A 19,803-nucleotide genomic window follows, 5' to 3' on the forward strand; every position below is an offset into this window, starting at 1 on the left:
GTAGCTTGTAAATGTTACGTACTCTATATTTTTATTGAATTAATTTGTTGGATATGATATATTTAAGAGGTTGCTTAATTATTAATTAGTGTGAATATTATACTTTGCTAACATTAAGTTTGGATAAAACCAAAGTTATGTAGAATGTAGGACAAGGAACTAAATTTTGCATGTACACATGCTACAAAGAGTTTTTTCATTATTATATATCTTTCATATATGGATAAAATTCCAACTTTGAAGATACAGATTTTTCATTTATGTCTGGTTGGGAGTACGTACCAAATCGACATTTTAAAATTAAAATTGAAAGAAATTTAATTTATAGTTTAAATTTATTATTTTTTTTTAAATCTTAATTTTAATTTCAAAACACCTATTCTATACTTTGATAATGTAACAGATTGTTGATGGTAGTTCTTTGTGAGATGAGGGAATTATTCCACGTAGGCCGAGAATGCTCCAAATAATACAAGGGATTCTCTCAAGTCCGAGGTTAAGAGAGGGAAGGCGGTAATTAATACCCAAACAACTTGGGCATAGTAATAGTTATCGGTCATTGTATTATGGTCTCCTTGCCTTTAATAGTTGATTAATGCCCCCTATCTATACTACTCGGGCCCGTTCCTTTGGTCAATACCCACTAGTTACAGAGGGAGGGAACCCCTCTCTTGCCCGTAGGTTCGATGACCTTTCCTCCCGACAGATGAGACATGGGTAAGTGATCCGAGGCGTTTTGCCCCCCGGTCCGACGAGGTAATGGCACTCCTCATTTAATGCGGGTCTTGTCAAATTGTTTCTGCATTTAATGCAAGGTCTACGTTTACCTGAGCTCGACCTTGGGTATTAAACGTCCTCTCCCCCTTGTATTGACCTCGAATTGAGGCGACTCCTTAGATCCCAACCACCTGCATGTCCACATTTCCTCAAATTTCTAAATCCGGAGATGGGGAAGAAAGCCTCCTCGGGGTTCTGCCTTCTTAGTACTGCGAGGCTCTATCCCGACCCTGCACCCCGAAGCCTCTCCAATCCAGGAGGGGGGAGCTCTGGGCGAGAACTTAACATGCTCGAGGTACCATCTGCAGGAGGGAGCCTCGAAGGAGATAAAAGAGGTGGGACCCATCCAATTGGAGCGGGGTACCTCCACAAGAGAGTGAATGGTGGCTACCCCTTTCTCGTTCAGTGACTTCAGTTATAGGACAAGTAGCTTGAAATCATTTGATCATTTTAGGAGAACGTCAGACATATACTGACGTAGTCTAATCAGCACTAACCAGGTGTTTCTTTTTTCAGAAGTGGTGCCACGCGACTAGGTGTCGTGGCACCTTCATCAACACAGATGAAAATTTATGTTTTTCAACAAAGAACGGAAGTTGCAAAAATAAAATAAAAGAAAAAGAAAAAAGAATGGAAGATCTGTATGTAATGAAGATTTTTGTGTTCCAGCTAGGAAGGCACATGGATGAAGAATGGGTCCATTGACAAAGCCAAGTTTCCTGCTTTATTGAGGTGGGGGAATTGTTTATTGGGATTACTTCTCACGCAAGTTTTTACTCTTTTTTTTTATACGCCTATTAACTTCCACATTGCCAGGAAAAAAAAAAACTTCCACATGGCCAAATCAAAGTGGTTTCTTTACCGTTGGGAGCAATCCTTCCACTACTGACAATTTTTGGGCTTTCTTTTTCTTTTTTCTTTTTGTGTTGGATGTAGATTTCTTGTTGATTATTATTTTGTTATTATTATATGGTTCCATATATAATTTCGTTTAATCACAACTCGACACATAAATAAATAACTAGTTAAAACTAATCATTTGCATGTTCATTTGTAATGGATTGAAACTACAAGTTACTCGGAACATATAATAAATTTTTTTAAGCACCGTCCAATTGTGTTGAAATTCAAGACCTGTTACTCGGAACATATAATAATTTTTTTTTTAAATGTCACCCAATTGTGGTGAAATTCAAGATCTGTTCATGAGAGTGCTTCTATACATCAATTTCTTCTTTAAAACCCTCTTAAATCATTGCTAAAATTTAGATTAAAATCACTCACTTCGTATTTGTGATATAATCCGAGACTTGATTGAACATGAATACATTCATTTCAAGTATTTCAATACAAATGGAGTTTTAGACTCATTTTCTTCTTTAAAATGGTGAGATTATTCCTATGATTAGAGTGGTCAGACCCATCCACAACTGAGAAAAAAGTAAAATGAATAACCATCGCATTTTAATTTCATTTACAAGTAAATTTACCAGGAAGGTGCCTAAACCATGACTTCATCCTCGCAGCCATTTGATTGGGAGAATGAAAATAGTGTTTCTCTAATTCCAACAGTCGAAAGACCAGTCTTCATTACTGTGAGAGTGTGACCAGTATATATATATATATATATATATATTTAAAGCAATAATTGTAAAAGTTAATATCTCCAAAACAAGTTTATTTAAAAATGAGGTTAGCAATTAATACCACTATTAGTGATCACATTATATATTCTGGTCCTAATATTCCATAAAATCACACCACTCAGATAAAAATTTGGATATGATTAAGAGATGACAAACTTAACCGTTAAGCTGCAACTTGAACTCAACCTAATGCCAACCCGAATACTCTTTTTATTGCCCTTATTGAAGTTGAGTTACAAAGAATTCGCTTTAACCTCAATTAGAGAGTTTAGCTTGAATAGAGATGGTAAAACAATCTAAATTCAATTTTAACCTCCGAAAAATTATTAAATGGTCCCAGTCAATTACAAGTTGACACAAACAAATGTGACACTGTATTTAACTAATCATATAGTCTAATTCTCCTAACCTCCTTTATACTATAATAATAATTATTATTAGTTGTGATGTTATTTTTAAAATATTATAAATGGGAGCACAACCAAAGCTTATACCAAGTCTAATCGAGCTTAATTAAGACTTGGATCTTCTAAATTAAATATTCTTTAAGTCATCCTAAGTTGAATGACACATAAAATTTAAAACTTATCTAGGGCTGGTGTTAAACCAAGTTTAAAAACTGCACCGTTTGTGATAAGAAAAATTTACCAAAGTTTATGCACCATTTTGAGTTAAAGAAAATTCTCCATAATCTAACAATGTTTATCTCCCTCATCTTTTCCAAAAAAATTCCTCCCACTCTGTCCTCCTGCTCATTCTCCCACGATTGGGGAATATTTCGCATAAAAAATGAATGTCGTTTGCATGGAATTAAGATGGACAAAATGGGATTGCAAGAGATGAAACTTTTACGGCAATAATAATGATTGGAAAATAATATATATATATATATATAAGCATGGATATTGATGGAATTAGAAAAATATATAGAAAAGATGAGAGAGAAAGTGACGGTAAAAGAGAAGCAAAGAACATCACGATTTGTTTAAGATAGGAATAAAGAGAGAGGGGTAGGATTTTTTTTTTTTTTTTGAAAAAAATGAGGGAGAGAGTACAGTGTTCAAAACGATGCAATTTGTAAATTTTGGTAAATTTTTCAAACTTTCTTTAAACTAATTGACATAGTTTAATACCAACAATAGATAGATTTTAAATATTACGTGTCAATTTATAACGAATTCAACTTAGAATATGTTAGAGAATATTTAGTGGATCCATGTCTGCTTAATTAATGGCTTAATCCAACCAATCGTGTACTAAACTGTAAGCCTCAAAACTTAAGTTTGGGTTGGATTCTGATTACTCTCATCCTTAGGTCACATTTGGATGAAGACTATAAACTTCAAGTTGGGCTTGGTTGGATAGAGAGACATCCAAGAGTGTGATGGATCATTTTGTGAAAAGACCATTATACCCCCAAACTTTTTGTCTTCACCAAGTTCAACTCCTGCAACAAAAGGGTAATTTCATGGGCATGAAAATCTTTGAAGAGTCCGTTTTCTGAGAACTCCTACTTTAAAATTACTCTTTATCCGCACGAAATTCACCCAGAGTTTTCGTTTTTACTAAGATTGAGCTCGAGTCAATTGCCATAGTTGTGAAAACAAACTTGTTATAGATAAAATATATATATATATATAGTGATTCGTACATGGTATGTATGTGTATGTGTGTGTGTATGGCATAAGCATAACTTCTTGAATCACCGTTCACCACCCAAGAGACACCTCATCCTGTCTCGTCTCGTCTCTTTAGGAACGCATAGTAGAGAACCATCCGATCGAGAAAATATAAAGCTAAAAGCATATCATATCATTCATTCTTTGGCTTCTACAAAAGAATAAACTCTCTCTCTCTTTCCCCATCTCTCTCTCCTGAAATTTTTCCGAAACATCCCATCAACAATTTCTATAACCCCTCGCTCGGATCATCTGTTTTCCCGAGAAACAATCACCTGATTATCCATTTGATCAGATACCCATTTCCCATACCCTTCAATTTGATCGGATTTTTTTTTCTTTTTTCTTTTTTTTTTCTTCTGATTTTCACATGGGCTTTGAGGAATCTTGGGTTTCTCTGACATGTAATATTTGTTCCTGAACACTTGTTTCTCGATCTGTAACTATAATAATTGCAGATTTAAAAGTGTCCCATATGTTATTATATTCTATTTCCACAGTTTCATTTTATTTAATTATGGTCTCTTACTGGATGAATTGTTCTCTGTTTATGCGATTATCTGATGGTCTGATGATCCTCAGATCTTTGGTACCTTAAAGATCAGGTTTTTATGGTTAATTTCTTTACAGAATTGTTCATGATGGTAGCTCTGTTGTTGGGTTTGTCTCCGATTTCGCTTGTTTGGTCTGTTTTGGATTGATTTAATCTTAATTGTTGCATCGGATTGACTATATGCGTGAAAAAAAGTATATATCTTTGTGTGTGGAAATTCTTTTCTTTTTTGGGTTTACTTTTGGGTGTGGAATATCCTCTGATGGAGTATTTGCATTCTTCATGTCACAGTTTCCTTCATTTTTGGTGTATCTATAAATTCTCAGTTTGGAACACTTTGTTTGATCATATTTTTGTGTCAATTACTGTTTAGGCCTCCAAGGGTTCTCCTGTTTGTCCCTCCTTGTGCATCTTGATTTCGATTGGCCTATTTATGTTCGCGGACCTTGATTTTGTATGATCAGGAACAAAAATTGAATATTGTTTGTTAATTTGACTCACTTATGATCATTTCAATGCATATGATTGATATTCACTTATGGTCATTTCAATGCATAATTGCATATGATTAATTCTTTAGCATCATGATTTGCTTCGTATTAATTTGCACTTAATTCAGAGTTCTTACAACAAAAAATGTGTTTTTTTTTTTTATGTAGGTGTGAGATTTAAAGGTTGCTGATCGGTTTATATAGAATTCAAGGTAGATACTAGTGCCCATCATTTTCACGAGTAGGATAGTTTGGTCAGAAAATTGAATGTTTAGATTTTAGTTATGTTAGTTGAGTCATTGTAGAGAGTAATGCAGTGAGTTTGACATATGTTATTGTACTTGCTGGCAGTTAAGATCTTCTTCTCTGCCTAAATTTGGGCACTGCATAATTAAGCAGTGCCCATGGACGCCACTACGAGTGGAACCCCAACTATTCAATACCATAGCATTCCTGAGCAATCAATTGCTGCTCTTGTGGCCTCGACTGTACCGACATTTCCACGACAGCAACGTCATTGCTTCGGGGATGCAAGTCCGGGAGAGTTCCCATTGTCAACCAATCCCTCCATTGTCCTTCATGTCCTTACTGGCTGTAATTTGGATCCTCAAGATCTTGCAATACTAGAGGCAAGTGCCCTGTTCCTTAACATTCTAAAAATGAAACTCTTTGTTTGACATTAGAATTGATGATGCTGCTGATTGGATCGTAAATGTGTGTTGCAGGCAACATGTTCCTTCTTCAGGCAGCCTGCAAACTTTGCCCCTGATCATGAGCTGTCCTTGTCGGAGCTCGCGGCACTAGATATGTGCCAGAAGAGAGCCATATTTAAGCCAATGAAGGCTGAGGAACGCCAAGAGTTGAAGCAAAGATGTGGTGGCTCCTGGAAACTGGTCCTGAGGTTCTTACTGGCTGGAGAAGCATGTTCCAGGAGGGAGAAATCACAAGCAATAGCAGGGCCAGGTCACAGTCTTGCTGTGACATCCAAAGGTGCTGTGTACTCGTTCGGGTCTAACAACTCTGGACAGCTTGGTCACGGCACCACAGAAGAGGAGTGGCGACCTCGCCAAATCAGGTTTCTAGCTTTCTATCAAGCAAGAAAATGGATTGATAAATGGTTTGAGAAATTTAATGGAACCCATTGTGTTTTGCAGATCTCTGCAAGGCATTCGTATTATCCAAGCCACTGCTGGGGCTGGCCGGACAATGCTGATCAGCGATGCTGGCCATGTCTATGCCTTTGGAAAAGATTCCTTTGGGGAAGTTGAGTATGGGGTTCAAGGAAGTAAATTAGTTTCAACCCCGCAACTGGTGGAGTCCTTGAAAAACATATTTGTGGTGCAAGCTGCAATTGGAAATTTCTTCACGGCAGTATTGTCAAGAGAAGGTAGGGTGTATACATTTTCTTGGGGCACTGATGGCAAACTTGGTCATCACACAGAGCCAAGTGATTTAGAGCCCCGTCCTTTATTGGGCGCACTTGAGAACATACCGGTGGTGCAAATTGCCGCTGGATACTGCTACCTTCTCGCTTTGGCTTGTCAACCTAGTGGCATGTGAGTTCCTCCATTTCCACATTGTTTTACAATCAAACAATATATGTCATGTTCTTAAGAAAATTTTCTAACCAATGATGATATTTTCTTTAGGTCTACAGAAATTTGTTGTATATGATATAAGCCATTTGCCCGATATATCTAAAATTCAAGAATAATGTAATATTTGCAACCCCTAAACTATGCAAAGTGATTTTTTCTTTGGCAACGTATGCTGCTTTCTCTCTGTATTTAGTTTTGATGATGATGTTATCTATATTTAGTTTCTCATATCTTTTTTTCTTTTATTAATTTATTTCCATCCATTAAACATCTTCCTTGGTCTGGACGACTCTTAAGATATTTTCTTAATTTGCCCTCTTTAGTTACTTCGGAGCATAGTCACGGTTTTGGCCTGATGGATTTCAATATTTCTTACATTCTTATAAGCATATTCATCATTACCTATGTATTAGATATGATATTCGAATAATAAGATTTCTTTTGGTAAAATATCAGGTCAGTATACTCTGTTGGTTGTGGCCTGGGCGGGAAGCTCGGGCATGGTACAAGAACCGATGAGAAGTACCCAAGATTGATTGAACAATTTCAAACTTTGAATCTCCAGCCTGTGGTGGTTGCTGCTGGTGCTTGGCATGCTGCAGTGGTTGGGAAGGACGGGAGGGTCTGCACGTGGGGTTGGGGGCGCTATGGGTGCTTGGGTCATGGGAACGAAGAGTGTGAATCAGTTCCTAAAGTTGTGGAAGCATTAAGTGAGGTCAAGGCTGTTTATGTTGCTACAGGGGATTATACGACCTTTGTGGTGTCTGATGATGGAGATGTATACTCATTTGGATGTGGAGAATCGTCTAGTCTTGGACACAATACTGGGGCTGCTGATGAACAGGTCGGTCTTTCTCCTACCTTATTTTTTGAAACAACTAAAAACAGAATTATTTGGCTTGACCATTAGATTCTGCAGTACTCCCCAAGTTTAATTAAATTTCACTCTTTAATTTGGACCGATTCTATAGAAGCCAACTCTCTCACATGGGAGTGGTGTGCATGAGAGAGAGTCTATAGTATTTTTCTTTAATTAGTTAAGCCTCCAGTACTTGATTTTATCATGTGCATTCGACTGATTTGCAAAGAGTGTGTGATTCCTGAATTGTTCATCAGAATACTGTTTTCTTCTGAATACTGTTGTTTCGTTATCATAGTACTTCTAATTGTGGCATTTTGATACCTAGTGCTGAATCATTGTTGACACATAGAACAGTGAATATAGACCCCTGATGTATCTGGTAAGGTATTTTTATTTTTTCGGAAGTCAAAAGCAAACACACACACACCCTTTATTCACTATACGTCCTAAGTGGGACTCTCTGCTCTCAACCTCCCCCGAAAGATTATACCATTGGGCTAGAGGCCCTTTGGTATATGATAAAGCATTATTGTGAGCAAAGCAATTTCTTGAATAGACGGTCTTTGACATACACAATAATCTTGAGTGGGTTGCAAGTTTAAGATGATCTGTGTATCTGTTGCCTTTCTCAATCTTTTGCGAGTGTGTGCATACATTAGTGCATCAGTGTGTACATTTGTGTGTGTTTAAGAGGGAGAGAGTTGTAGCCTACCCAAAATTTATGAAGTAACTAATATATGTTTTCTTTGTGTGGTTTTCTCAGGGAAATAGGCACACGAATGTTTTAAGTCCAGAGATGGTAACATCGCTGAAGCAGGTGAACGAGCGGGTAGTACAGATAAGCCTTACAAATTCCATATACTGGAATGCCCACACTTTCGCGCTTACTGAATCCGGTAAGCTATTTGCATTCGGCGCGGGTGACAAAGGGCAGCTTGGTGTGGAACTTGTTGCCAACCAGACAGAAAGAGGAAAGCCAGAAAGGGTCGACATTGATCTCAGTTAGCCATCAGTGACTCCCTCGCTCTCTCTTACACCTATGCCCTCTCTCCTAATTTATTATCGTCATTAATCATCATGATTTGCATATTGTGTTTATATTTCCATGTCAGTTCTTGTACATAGAAACAAAGGATTGTGAAGAATCAGCTAGGAAGAAAGGGGCCTATGCATATGCTGCATTGTTAACCTATCAAAAATTGTTAGAAGACGGGCCTCAACCAGTAAATAGTTGATAAATTTGTCCAGGTTCATTTGTTAACTTGTCAGTGTTGATTGAATTCATAAATCATCTGCCTTAGTTCAGTTTCAAGGTAGCATAGGTGTGGCTGGTTCAATCTACAAGGGCTAGATCATACGATTACTTTTTTGTATGAAAATTTCTCTTGAACAGATTCATGATAAACTTTTTACAAAAATACACTTAAAACTCACAAATTTTCATGGTTAAAATTTTAAATTATCATGAAGTAGGACATGTTAGTAATCAGGGCAGGCTTAAAACTCGGGTATTTGATTCTCTTTTAAGTTTCAATGTCTATTCCATTAGGAGCTGGCTCCGCTGGGACGGGTTAAATTGACATTTTTACCCACTGATGGGTATAGCCGGAAACTGCCATTTCTAGTGGTTTTGGGTCAATTAACAGGTTACGTGGCTGGAAACTGCCATTTCTAGTTTTGGGTCGATTAACAGACTGCAATACTTGAAATAATACATAAAACTCTCTCATACAACACTGTGAACTACATTTGACAACCTTAATTCTCAGTATTGTTAAGCTATATAGGTGGAACATCGGAAATTCATGTCAATATATGTTTTTCTTGCCCAAAAATTCCGCTCGATTCAATTCCAAAGAGTAAAAACTTGCGTATGGGCCTACTTCGATTCAATTATTGTAGGTACCTACTTCGTTTTTTTTTTTTTTTTTTGTTCCTTTTTTCGGTTCTCTCCTGACAATAATTTGAACCTCCACCTTTTACCGAGGGGAGAGAAGTTATGATCGAGTCTAGTGGCCAAAAATCAGGACCATTGGTACCTCTGAATATGGGCCTGATAATGGTCCAAATGAGGCCCAATTACGACCCTGCAAGCCAGAAAATTGAGAACAGTCTACTTTTAAGAGTCATTAAAAATCAAGAGATTGGCTTTCCACGTTTCAGGAAACCTCCAATTCCTTGTCTCCAGATAATTTATTTTCTCGATTTATTTTCAGTTTATTTATTTTAATAGATAAATCAAATGTACAATTATTATATACATGTATATCACATTTAGGCTAACTATACTTCATTATTGCAAATTAGAAACCCAATTTTATAAATTAACTCGCAAAACTAAAATGTAAATATATATTGCATATTCAATGTATTAAATTTCATTAAGCATATATATACATTAAATATATAAACAATATACGTATGATACAAATCACACGTGCGGTACAACCCATGCTGGGAAAGAGTTTCTTGAGGTAGTCCATGCGAGAAGGGGGACCAAATAAACTTGCAAGCTAGTCAGGCCCATTTATATTAGTACATATATGTGTGGGTGCATTTCTTAACTTCAATTCAAGACAAGCCTGACAGATCCACCGTCAAAGCAAAAATTACCAATAAAATTAATCACCATTTATGAGAGCTGGAAGAAGGGGCCCGGACAACAGAGTAAGGTTAATTTCGCATTTCATATAAATCAAAGCAAATATATATATATATATATATATATATATATATATATTTGGTTAGGGTAATTTTGTCATTTCCCATACATCATTTGCGGCTATTAGGATTTTTAACTCTTACAAGGGTGTCGACTGATTTTTGCAACAGCTTCATCCATAGGTCAAAAGACCAAATCTCAGTAGAGGCAAGAATAATTCACCAAGAAAGAAAATATAGACATCTAGCCATTTTATATTTCAACCGAGAACCTAGAATTTATTTCCTTAATTTTGACTTCTCTCCTTATCCGACTATTACATTATTTAAGGGCATTGGGGACCAACAACATCTCTTGGCCCTAACACACCCATTCCAACCATGTAATTTGTAGCTTACACTCAAACCATCGACCATGTGTGGTCCTGCTAAGGAAAAGGAGTAACGGGCCAGGGGCAGTCCTGTTGTTCACAGAGGGGGACTAAAAACGGAAGTGTCATATCCCGTCCAGTTAGTGATGTCACAACATTTTTGTAACGTACATCACTAGTTGGAGAGGACAGGAGTACTGTTTCGCAGGAGAGGATTTTGATCCTTCCATAGGGTGCATGAAACCAAATGTGCCTCCCTAGTGTCAATGTGCCTGCACGTCAGTGCACGTACGCGCACACAGAGTGTGCAATTATAGCACAAACTGAACTTAAATGGAAACCAAACAAATTTATAGCCATGAGAAGATTTGCACTTCTAGTGTTTGGTATTTGATGAACATTTAATAAAAATAAAGAGGTTTAGGTAAAGGGAAGTGGCGAAAAGTGAACCAAAAACGTTCAGAAAGTAAAACAAAAAACAGCCAACCTATTATCAACAAAACAGGAAGCACGCTAACAAAATAAAGTGAACCCCAACTAAAATGCATCAAAAAGTTTCACCATCAGGACGTGTGGGCTCTATCACAAAGTCACAATATGAGCCAACAGTCGATCATGGTCGTCAGTTATATGAAGCAAAACCTGGGATTAAGTACCTGCATATCAGTAATCGGAAGGGGCATGACATCATCGATCTTTAGAATCATCTCGACAACTCGTGCTGCAAGCAAGACTTGCTGCTGCTTTCCGATAAGAGTCTCAAAGACATTTTGATCTCGCATGTCATTCGTACCATTATCATTGCAGTCTATCCCACTGCAAGGATTGTTCTCCTGCATATTGGAATACAAACTTATGCTTAGAAAAATCAAAGACCATCGGATACTTGGAAGATTATACCACAAGTGGCAATGCGTATGAGAGAGGAGAGGGGGGGAGAGTGCTTAGATGCCCCAGTCAGAACTGAAAGTGACCATAATGTCCAAATTACCTTAATTTGCTGAGATTTCACTGCAGATAGAGTTTCAATGGGTTGGAGACCACTATTCTCTGCAAGTGCCATGGGGATGGAATCCAAGGCGTCTGCAAACACCCTAATGGCATACTGCAGATGAAAGGAAAATTCTTAGTTCTAAAATACATTAATAAGAGTAAGAAAGACAAAAGAATAACATCTTTATACCTGTTCAACACCTGGATATTTATCAGCAGCACTCTCCACAGCAATTGAGCAAGAGATCTCAGCAGAACCACCACCATATACAATAGAATTGTTGCAAATGAGATTCCTAGCCACACAATGCATCATGGATACTCTGTTTCGTCTCCTCTATCATCATATTGTTACCTAATGCATCATCAATCACCAGAACCTTATTCCTTTATTGTTATCTTCATTATATGTTCGATTCCTTTGCATTATTCTTCTGCACTCTCTTCCGTTTTATTATTATTATTATTCTTTTTGTTTTCATATTTTATCTTATTCAATCATTTTTTTTTTTTTCACTTTTTATGTTCAATTGCACTGTTTTTCATGTTCGATAATGTGTCAGCATGTGGATGCATATCCCCACCTAATTGCGTAACGAGGAAAGTAAAGTTTCCAGGTGGTATTATCACAGGGATAGTTTGCATAAAGATTGGCTAACCAATCTCATATCAGAGGAGTATTCAAATATGCCATCAAAATGGCACTGCCAGGAAAAAAAGTCTAGTATACCAAATAATGACAACACGTGCTCCATTATTACATTGAATTGTTAAGAAACTTGTTCACTAGGTCTTCAAAAAAGAAGTCATGTAACTTGCACATGACTACTGGGACAATCAAATGCCATGCCAAATCTAGAAGCCACATAATATAGCACCAAAAGGGAAATAAAATGTATTATTTTTTTTCCCAAATCAAGTTTGAAAAGAATAAAAGATAGGATGTGATAGAATACATCAGCATTTAGAACATGCATCAAACATTATATTTACTTTCAACAAATATAATGAGCAAAAAAGAAATAATTGTAACAGGACACATCAACCTACCGCCACGAATAAAAATGGTTACGACCTTCGAATTTGCACAGTGCTCAATATAAAGCATCCGATCTTTTGTGGTTCCAAATGATTTTTCTCGAACTAAACCAGCCTAAATGGTTAAAACAAAATATAAGATTGGCTTTTCTTGTGCAATACCCAAATGCAACAAAATATGAATTGACAAACATCAAATTGACAGTTCAACATAATGCAATACAGAGAATGGGTAATTCACGTTGCAGGTACGTAATAAGCACAGACTTTCTTGAAATATTTAAGATAAAAAATTTATATTTTCACGAGTGTTCTAGACAATGATAGAGTAATCTGCAAAATTTCTCTCAGGTTGGCTGTGTTAAGAGTGCAACAGCTGATAGATGCAGTGTTACCACAAGCAACAAGCTGCTCTTATTTGTAACCACATGACAGCAATCTTAGTCTGCTTAATGCAATTATCAGATGAAATGGTCGGGCATAAGACAGTTGCAGTTGATGCTTTGTGTGTATCTATGAACATTGAGAGGAGATCGAAAAATATGTAGAGGCCCAGAATGAGGGCGTAATGCAGAGGGGTGAGCTTCATTCTCCTTCAAGCCTCAGCTTCCTAGTCAAAGTACTCGTACATATTCTAAAAATCTGTGGGTACAAACACAGGTATGCCATGAGCAAGGACACAACTCCCTTCAAGCAACCAGTTTATGCATTGAAATGGTGTAATGATAATTGAAGATCCATGGATTTGTGATTTCACATTCAACTCCAACTGTACCAAATACAATTCACCGTCTGCTCTTATAGAATTATCTCATGCTGAGGTGATGTTGTGGGGTTTGTTGGGAAGCGGGGTGTTGCACATTTGGTAGTATTTAAGATTCCTAAGGAACAAGAATTGTGGGAAATTAGAGTTTACAAACAAACGAAGAATTGTTAGCTTGGGTGGTAACTCTTACCACTCCTTAAGGGTAAGGTTCAGGGTCTTGACTGGACACGGGATTTGTGGTGTGCTTATCAAATATATAAACAAGAAAAGTGACCGTGGGGATCATTATAGGAAAAATAAAGAATGTAAGGAAGGAAAGGACATTGATGATCCAAGCCTTTCTCATAAGAAAAATAATAAGAAGAATAAAAAAGTAATTTATTGACAAATTGTGCAAGGTCGATGAAGGTGTTTAATAACTTGGCGATGAACTTAGAAAGAATCTTATAATCAATTACTAGGCCTACATGATGTTACAGAAATGACAGATGGAAATTTTGAACCCTCTTACAGATAAGGACAACAATGAAATACAATAATTGAACACTCATCCTAAGGGGCTGGAGGTATGTGATGGGTAATTTCACTAAATAGTAAATATTAAAGTTCATTATTGGGCCAGTTTACTCTTCATAAAATCATTTGGTTTCCGAAAATTTGTGTTAGTTCTTATTGTTTACCTTAATACAGCTTATGAACTACACATGTCAAAGGTTAAAACAAGAACAAAGTTGGGAACAAGGACAAAACAAGTGTGTGTGGGCGCGCGCGCATGTGTGCCAAGCTGACAAAAGAGAAGTTCACATATTTATATAATAAACAAACAAAGCCAGGCAAAAAAAAAAAATCCCTTTGATTTACTGAACTAGATACAAGGAGAGTACAAAAAAGTACCTTGCCCAGCATCTCTGGTGTCAACTCTTGGAACCATGGCACAATCCTCCTACCTACAATGAAGAGATAAAATACAACAACAGTAAGTTATAAGTACAGGGTAAAGTATCGCACAGCCATAAGAATGAACAGTGCAGAATGATTAAAAAAGGCTGATCTAACACAAACCCGTGGCTGTCGCTAACAGCTCTAACTACGCCGCCAACCCAACTAACAGCAGGCAAGTTCCTATGCATTAATAAGGGACTTGCCTCATCATCAAACCCCATTTACAGATAACCAAGGTAGCACCAACATCCTGCAATTCAGATAAGTTGTAAGGAAAACAAGGTCCCTCATCAACCAAAATGACATGGTAATATGAAAAGTTTGCCTCATGTTGCAACCTAACCTTGCACTTTTGAACCATGTCATCAGAATATTTCTGCTCTAGCTGACACAAAGTGTAGAACTTTTCAACTGTATCAATATCAACGTTATGCTTGGTCTTTGGCTTAGGTGGCTCAAATGGGCAAGTCAAAATAGCAATTTTTCATCTTCTATTTGTTTAGGCATCTGAGGATGGCTCATATCCTTGTTAACAAGAATTCCATAAATTAGCTCTGTATCTTCCAACTTCCCAAGCACTCTTCCCTCCACTTTAATCAGGTCTAAGTTGACATCCTTCCTTTCTAAATCTGCAACAGCCATGGCAGCTTTAACGGCAATCTCGGCCAAACTGCGCTTGCATCTATTCACACTGCAACCAAAAGTTGAAAGTAATTTAATTACTAAATTTAAACATAGAAAAGAATCAAAAGACATAATTGGCCGGAAAGATTGCACTAATACTATTATCAGATAAAAATTCTTTCAGCAAGGGCCTTTTCAACAAACAAATTGAAGGTCTTGATACCTCTTACCAACATGCCAATTTTTGGTCCCGCCACCTCTTTCTGTTAGTTGGACATGTAGGTTTCCACATTATAAAATGAAAAGGACAAATGTAAAAGCTATTTGGCTGCTTCTAGTGTTTCTTCATGTAGTTAACTCAATATTCACTTGTAAAATCCTAGATATGTCCAAAATAATTCTGATAATAGCTCTTTGCAATTAATAGTGAATCAACACATTAAATGTTCAGTTTTCAGTCTCTTCCTCAAGTACAGCATCAGTGCATTCCAACGCTAATTTGATCTCAAACCTTTGTATCATACACTAGTATTGGTAGTGTACTCAAGATGTACGCAAATATCTAACATGACATCTCCTGACTGTTTTATCCTCAATTCAAAATAGAATTTAAAATACTTATTTTCAGCTAAATTTCTTTTTAGCAAGGAAGAAGCATAAAGTGTCCTGATAATGGTCCGCCATACAATTTAAATTTACATGGATAACTATAATTTGCATCTCTAGTTTAAATTAGCAACATTGACTGGATAACAATTATCTAATATCTAAAATAAAGATGCTAATGAAATATCAATATTTTTCAAACAAAAAAGAAGAAAGAAACAATACTTTTTGTTGATGTAAACTCGTATTTTTGACAAAAAACACCGAGTAAATCTATTTTTTAATTAAATAAAAAATAAAAAATAAAAAAAAAAAAGGCTCCCGTCAAATGTGCTTAGAAGCAATAACTAGCATGATGAAATACAATGACGTTTTCATGGAACTGTCATTGATGATATAATTAAATTTTCAGTATTGCATATTTAAACCACTCCCATACACTTCACTCCCATACACTTGGAAACAACCTTAATACAACTTCACTCCCATACACTTGGAAACACAAAATTCACAGAGGCTATAACTAACACAACACTAGAGTATAAGAAACTTAAGGGGCAAAAAAGCAAAACCGAAAGGACATGTCAGGAAAATCTTAACAAAATATACACAATTTTATATCACCTTAACATGAAATATACTACATTTCCCAATTCTAATCCACAATTTGCAGGAGTAGCATACCAACGAACTGTTAAAGACCTTTTATGAATGGCAACAGGGCATGGATAAAGAGTAGTACAGCAATGAACTGTTACAAAGTTTCTCAAGATAAAGAAAACAGAATGAACTTGAAACATTACAGAAATAGAATTTTACAAGATACTATAAGTTAAAGAACCATCATAAAGCCCAGTATTGAACTGCTCACTAAAAATAATAATAATAAATTGAAGTATGTTTGTGGAATGGGGAAACAAAAGAGCAGGGTGGAGAAAGAGGAACCTTCATCTTAGAGGATAAAGTCGTCATGCAAGTTTGAACCAGAGGCTCTATGTTTGTCACATGAAAATTGAATTTATGTGATATGTGCTCCAAATGTTCAACAGCTATATATCCTGAAAGCCATTTCACAGCCCTCAGCAATCCGAATAGGATGAATACCACATTCGAAGAGCCATTCAGCCTGTTCTAGAAGTGCACCAGCCATAACAACAACTCCGGTTGTTCCATCACCGATTTCACAGTCTTGACTTTGTGATAGTTCAACCATCAGCTTTGCAATTTGATTGTGAACATCCATCTGCTCCAAGATTGTTGCACCATCATTTGCTGACAACATGGAAATATATGGTGACGTATCCTCATACAAAATGATAAGTTCAACAAAATTAGTTTACATGCTCCTATCTCTATGGGGGGTGTTTGTGGGTTGGGTGGGTTTTAGTTGAAATGCACACAATAAATGCCGAAACCCAAGTTAGTTAGTGATGAACACACAACAATAAACCTGCAACTTAAAGCATCATCCTTATGAATTTTTAGTATCAGTTGAGACCCAAAAAAATCACCAGCACTCTTGACAGATGGTAGGGAAGAGGTGGTAGGGAAATAATGTTAAGGTCCTAAAGAGGGAATATTGTGTACAAATTTTGTGTCCTTAAGAGAGAATTTTTTAAGAGAAAGGATCAGATGGCGGATAGAAAAAAGAAGGAAAAAAAAAAAAAAAGGTACAACTGCCTTTTTGTCTTTGCCTTTGGGAACAAACTTGAAAATTTTAAAGGTAATTTAAATCTTTTCGGAAAAAGTGAGCGACAAAATTGGCTTTTCACATAAATTATCTTTCGTAATGGTTAGTTAACAGGAGAGGGAATTAGAGCTCACGCACCAAACCTTAGGGTAGGACCTAGTAATTTCAAAAACTCCTTTTCCTTCATGTATAGTTACCCCTAACCTCGTGGCAGGTTTGTGTAATTTACCCCAACCAGGAAAAGGTAGATTAATATCAAAATTATATGCACAATCGCAGTAATGGAAGATACAAATATGCTTAATGCAATAGTTGCATATTAAAAATATTATGAGTTATTAGAAAATGGTTTTGGTTGTGCATGCAAATTGTGTTTGCAGGGTCGCATTGTATCTGGTATTGTGAAGGTGTGGATGGTTCTTACATGTGAGATGTCAAAACGGATAACAAAACTTTCTAAATTCATCTTTGCTTACAACCCTCATTCGACAAGCCCCATCACATCCAAATCATACACAGTGGATGAGTTGTGCCCATTTCTGACAAGTCTCAATAATCACTCTGCTTGAGTTAGTATTCAAGCAAGTTTCTTGTTTATAAGCTAAAAAACTTATAATATGCAGAATTTATCTTAACCTTAACATATAACTACTGTCAAACAGCTACACTGCAAAATAAAATCAGAAGCTCCTATTATGGCATAACAAAAGATTGCTTCTTACTTTCTAATTTTTTGGAATTTTCCATCACCATAATACCAAAAAAATAAAAAATAAAAAGCTATAATCATATAATATAGTAAAATCTTCTTTTTTGAAAAATGATAGTTGGATTTTAAAATTTTCATACATAACTACCATACTGATTGTTTCATATTATTTGTCCCCTTTTCTTATACTACATTCTCATTTGATAAAAATGCCTACTGAATGAAATGGACAAGGAGTTCATCAATTTACCATGATAATAACAACCCAAATCCTAAACCGAAGAAAACAAAATGCTATTCACATTGAGTTTCATTGTTGCATTGAAATTTTAAAACTGTAATTATATTCATTCATGCTTCATCAGTATCCTTATGGTTCAAACTTCAAATCCTGGATTCATCAAGTTTTATTGTTGTAGTCGATTTGGATATCGTGCCTCATCAATATACTTATAGTTCAAACTCTGCTTTGTCAAGTTTAGCTGCCACAACGATGCGCTTAAACCTTTGCAGATTGCAGAACAATTAAAAAATCCTGATTTTCCAAATTAACAATAACCCATTTTTTGTATTTCTTTTCTCCCACTTGCCATGGATGCACAGCGTTGATACCACAAAAATTAACAAAAAAAAAAACACAAAAGCATTTAAGAGATCAAGAATGAAGAAGCTAATAAAGAACTGCAATCTTTCATAAGCCTAGATTTGTAACTGATAAGATTTCTTTAAATCCCAAATGACTAAAACTAAAAAAGCTTCAACAAGTTCACTCATACAGAAGGACTGCAGGTACAATAAACTGCTAAGATCAATATACATATATATTTATAGAGAGAGAGATTTATTACAGAAAGTGAGTTCGCTGTCCGGGCTCTGAAGCATCTTATCCATGCCCTTGGGGCCGAGGGAAGTGCGGAGAATGCGAGCGACGGCCTTGTCGGAGGAAATGTTGGCTCTCTGAGCATCAAGCCTCTCAATCTGCTCTCCTGTTCTTGTTCCTTTATTATTTATCAAGGGCCTCCCAAAGGACCCAAACTCAGCGAACGCCAACGCCATTTTACAGGGGAGATCAAAGAAAGCGAAAGTCAATGCAAATTACAGTGAAGAACTGAGGGCACCCTAGAGAAGCAATAAGCTTTGAGATGCCCTAATAAATATTGCTTGCTCCCGCTTATTTTCATCCCATAATAAATGGAGTGTTTCATCCCAAATTGAATCCATCTACAGTCTGTTTCCCCCGTTTTATTTTTTTGTAATTTCATTAGTATTAATGATATATTTTGTTACTATAATTGTGAAATTTCAAGTAAGCGAAAAAAAAAAAAGTGAGAATTTTGATTCCTATATTCGACGAAAAAAATTTAAGGACGTAAGTTCAAAATGTATTAGAGTAATATATATTTAAATTGAGTTTGAATTTTTTAATAAAATACAAATTATTCAGATTTTGACCAATACCGAGTATAAATTTCTGTAAGAGCAAATAGATAGTTAAGTTTTTGCTTAAAAAAAAAAAAAAAACAAAGGGACATGATAACAAAGGAGAGGCACATCAATTGACATTAGTTCAAATAACTTTATGGAGAGTTGAGTGTGCGTTTGGTTCAATTTATTAAATAAAAAATAAAATAAAATAAAATTGAAAAGAATCATTTTGCATAATTTGTGTACTGTGAACGCAAATCCTGAATTTTCAGTTTTATAAAATTAGCTTGTTTGGATATTTAGATTGGTCTTTACACTGATTTTCATCAAACATGTTGATGGTCCAATAATATAAAATAATTTCCGGTAAGT

General features: G+C 36.0%; 1 protein-coding gene and 1 pseudogene across 1 annotated transcript; one reads left to right on the top strand and one right to left on the bottom strand.

Annotated features, from left to right (window-relative positions):
- Window positions 1-4,118: 4,118 nt before the first annotated feature.
- On the top strand, window positions 4,119-8,867 carry LOC132276282 (ultraviolet-B receptor UVR8). The gene is made up of 7 exons (XM_059777636.1): window positions 4,119-4,506; window positions 5,315-5,358; window positions 5,498-5,775; window positions 5,872-6,221; window positions 6,301-6,702; window positions 7,201-7,588; window positions 8,370-8,867. The coding sequence occupies exons 3-7, from the start codon at window positions 5,551-5,553 to the stop codon at window positions 8,610-8,612; spliced, it is 1,608 nt and encodes a 535-aa protein (XP_059633619.1). The 5' UTR covers window positions 4,119-4,506; window positions 5,315-5,358; window positions 5,498-5,550; the 3' UTR covers window positions 8,613-8,867.
- A 1,481-nt stretch (window positions 8,868-10,348) lies between these two features.
- LOC132276283 (T-complex protein 1 subunit epsilon-like) lies at window positions 10,349-19,525 on the bottom strand (annotated as a pseudogene).
- Between the last annotated feature and the right edge of the window lie 278 nt (window positions 19,526-19,803).

The sequence above is a fragment of the Cornus florida genome, unplaced genomic scaffold (genome assembly GCF_030987335.1).
Source record: "Cornus florida cultivar Cherokee Brave unplaced genomic scaffold, ASM3098733v1 CherokeeBrave_3.0.0_Hap2_Chr10, whole genome shotgun sequence".
Taxonomy (NCBI): domain Eukaryota; kingdom Viridiplantae; phylum Streptophyta; class Magnoliopsida; order Cornales; family Cornaceae; genus Cornus; species Cornus florida.

Coding starts and splice junctions, on each gene's coding strand:
- LOC132276282 (XM_059777636.1), top strand. CDS start 5,551: ATGGACGCCACTACGAGTGGAACCCCAACTATTCAATACCATAGCATT. Junction 6,222..6,300: donor TGGCGACCTCGCCAAATCAG/GTTTCTAGCTTT, acceptor TGTGTTTTGCAG/ATCTCTGCAAGGCATTCGTA. Junction 6,703..7,200: donor GCTTGTCAACCTAGTGGCAT/GTGAGTTCCTCC, acceptor GTAAAATATCAG/GTCAGTATACTCTGTTGGTT.